The 2,932-nt window shown below is 33.3% G+C and overlaps 1 protein-coding gene across 1 annotated transcript in view; it reads left to right on the plus strand.

The window, feature by feature from the left end:
* LOC106871364 (protein kinase C iota type) overlaps window positions 1–2,932 on the plus strand; it is a 192,963-nt gene that overhangs the window by 187,413 nt on the left and 2,618 nt on the right. Inside the window, exon 17 of the mRNA XM_014917773.2 lies at window positions 2,611–2,816. Within this exon, the coding sequence (XP_014773259.1) occupies window positions 2,611–2,816 (206 nt within the window). The remainder of the gene's footprint in view (window positions 1–2,610; window positions 2,817–2,932) is intronic.

Here is a 2,932-nt window from a genome sequence, read left to right on the forward strand (position 1 = left end):
CTAGCAAATGTGTACGGCAACAAAGACCAAAAAAAAACCAAAAAAAAACCGGAGAACATGGTACAGAATTATGAATACAAAAACAAGAAATCACAGCAGGTGTTGTTCGACTGAGAACGAATCAAATTGAGCTGGTGTGTATGAGGTGAAAGACTAAAGGCAGGAACATGGGAGATGGACACCAGAGGTTTTGATGGTATATGTTTATATATTCGTTTTGCAAGATTCTTGATGTGAATTCATATGTTGAAACAGATATTGTATTTGGGGATGGTCATGTTGCCAGTTTTGTCAATGAAAATACACACACTATATATTTGGTGTTCACTTGCTTCAGCTTTATTTTATATGAATTGTATTTCGGCCACAGTTCTTTCGTCACACTTCTGTGACCTCACCAGTGCTCCTTTGCTTTCGATTTTGTGTCTCTCCTTCCTAATGATCTGCCATTTTGTATTCCTGTTGTATGTGTCATATATATATATTTATATATTGGGTTGTCCGGAAAGTTCGTGCCGATTTTTAAAGGAAAGAAAAGGGTCAATAAACACTAGCCATTATATCTTTAATCAACCAAATACGAACCATTTTGTTGCACAATGCGTCTCCATCTTTCCTTTAACTTGAAAATACCCTCTTCCCAGAATTGAGGTGGTTTCATGGCAAATAATTCGAAAGATAAGCTACTATAAATCGGCATGAACTTTCTGGACAACCCAATATTACATGAAGGGATGTTACTATAAGTAAATCCACGCGCTGGAAAGGGATGCTAAAGTCAAACTATTTTATCTAAATATACACGTGTTGAAGTCAACTTCAGCACATGTGTATATTTTGATAAAGTAGTTTGGTTTTAGCATCCCTTTCCAGCGTGTGGCTTTACTTATAGTAACATCCCTTAATGAAATAATATATTTTAAAAAGTTATATACTTAGTATTAATTTTTTACCTTAATTGGTTTCACATGCTGGCCACTTGATAAAATATATATATGTATATATATATATATTAGTATATTATAATGTGCAGGTTTAGTTTTCAATGCTACATACACACATTTTATCAAATTACTCCCTTGATTACAGAATTACAAAGTACTGTTGCTGAATGCTCTCGTTATGAGATTTTAAAATAGTAACTGTTTTAATTGTCCCATTTTGATTGAAGATTATCTATGAAAAATCCAACATCAGACTCTAATCATGAAACTGATACAACTCCTGTATCTCCGCAGAATTTTTCTTTACAATTTGGGCTAAAATATCTGTATTTTGTGGTAATTATTTTGAGCAATGATTTATTGAAATACAGTTTTTCATTCTGGTTTCTTCACTTGATTAGAATTTGGTTTGGTTAATGAGACCTTCCGTGTTCCAGTAAATTCTTTGTCTCAAATTTTACTCAGGAGAATAAATGTTACCTGAGATCGCTTTGTCTTATTCACAAGTGGACAGATGTGTGATTTATTTTTTTTTTTGCATTTAATTGGGACTAACCTTTGACCATTGGCCCCTAAATCTCCATATGATAAACATTTGTCAAATTATTCATCCTTTTACTGCATAATCTGATATGTATCCACCTAAAATTTTTGTACTCTTAACTTTGGAAAGCAGTGTTATATACTAATCTTTCTTTTGTAGAGGAGACTGCCATATTTGAAACTTTCTTTTTCTGGAGATATGTCAGATTTTTTGACTTGCAGAAAATACTATTATTACATTTTGGCAGATATTTAACAGCATTACTGGAATAACAATGAAATTTAATTTTCCAGTAATTTGGTGAACACTTTTACTGTAGAAATCAGATATATCTAGTCAAAATTTCATTACCCTTAACCACAGAAAGCAGTTTTATTTACCAATCTATCTTTTGTTAAGGAATGTTATGTTTAAAACTATTTTCTGTTGAGATAGATCAAATTTACTGAGGCAACGTGACTTGCAGAAAATAGCAATTCTGTCTTTTGGGAGATATTTAACAATGTGTTGGAATAAACATGAAATTTAATTTTGTAGTTAAAAGGTTTCATAAAATTGGATATTTTTTATGTTGATGTATTGTGCTTTTTGTTTCAACTCTTAGCATTTAAACTAGCTATATCAGGCCCAGATATTTTACCTTTTTATGCACAAACTAGCCAGATCTGGCCTCTCGCACTTACCCGACAAGTCATTCTAAACATAAAGTCACATCACCAAAATCTCAAAGCTACAAAACATGATTTGTTTGAAATAATGTGAATAAATAAGGGATTTACATTTGACAGAAGAGTAAACAGAACACTAAAGGGCTAAATGTAAATATATATTTATCTCTTATTTAGGGTTCAAATATTCCTATTTGTTTTTTTGTGTGCAAATCAGCCAGATCTGACCCCTCACACTTACTCTCCAATGTCATTCTAAAAATAAACAATTGTTTCATCAAAATCTTGAAGTTAAAAAATAATGCATATTTAATTTAAAATAATGTGAATAAATGAGCCCTTTATTTGACGGAGTAATTTGAATGCTAAAGGGTCACAGTTTCAGAGTTTCCCATTTTTAGATATATAAAAAAAAATAACATGTTGAAACACTGTGTCCCTGGGTCTCTTTCAGAATCCAAAGGAAAGGCTTGGCTGTGTACCTGATGCTGGGTTTGAAGATATCAGAACACATGCATTCTTCCGGCAAATTGACTGGGAGCTGCTGGAGCAGAAACAGATAACACCCCCTTACAAACCTGAGCTGCAGTCTGACCGTGACTTGAGGCGCTTTGACGAAATGTTTACCAAGGAACCAGTCCAACTTACCCCAGATGATTCGTACGTAGCAGTGTTGTTTGTTGTGTTCTGCATTCTGACTTTCTTACCATTCTTTACTCTCTTAATTACTCTCCCTCTCCCAGCTGAAAGGTCCCTGTCTTGTTAGCTACTTGGTG

Source organism: Octopus bimaculoides, chromosome 26 (assembly GCF_001194135.2).
Source record: "Octopus bimaculoides isolate UCB-OBI-ISO-001 chromosome 26, ASM119413v2, whole genome shotgun sequence".
Classification (NCBI taxonomy): Eukaryota; Metazoa; Mollusca; class Cephalopoda; order Octopoda; family Octopodidae; genus Octopus; species Octopus bimaculoides.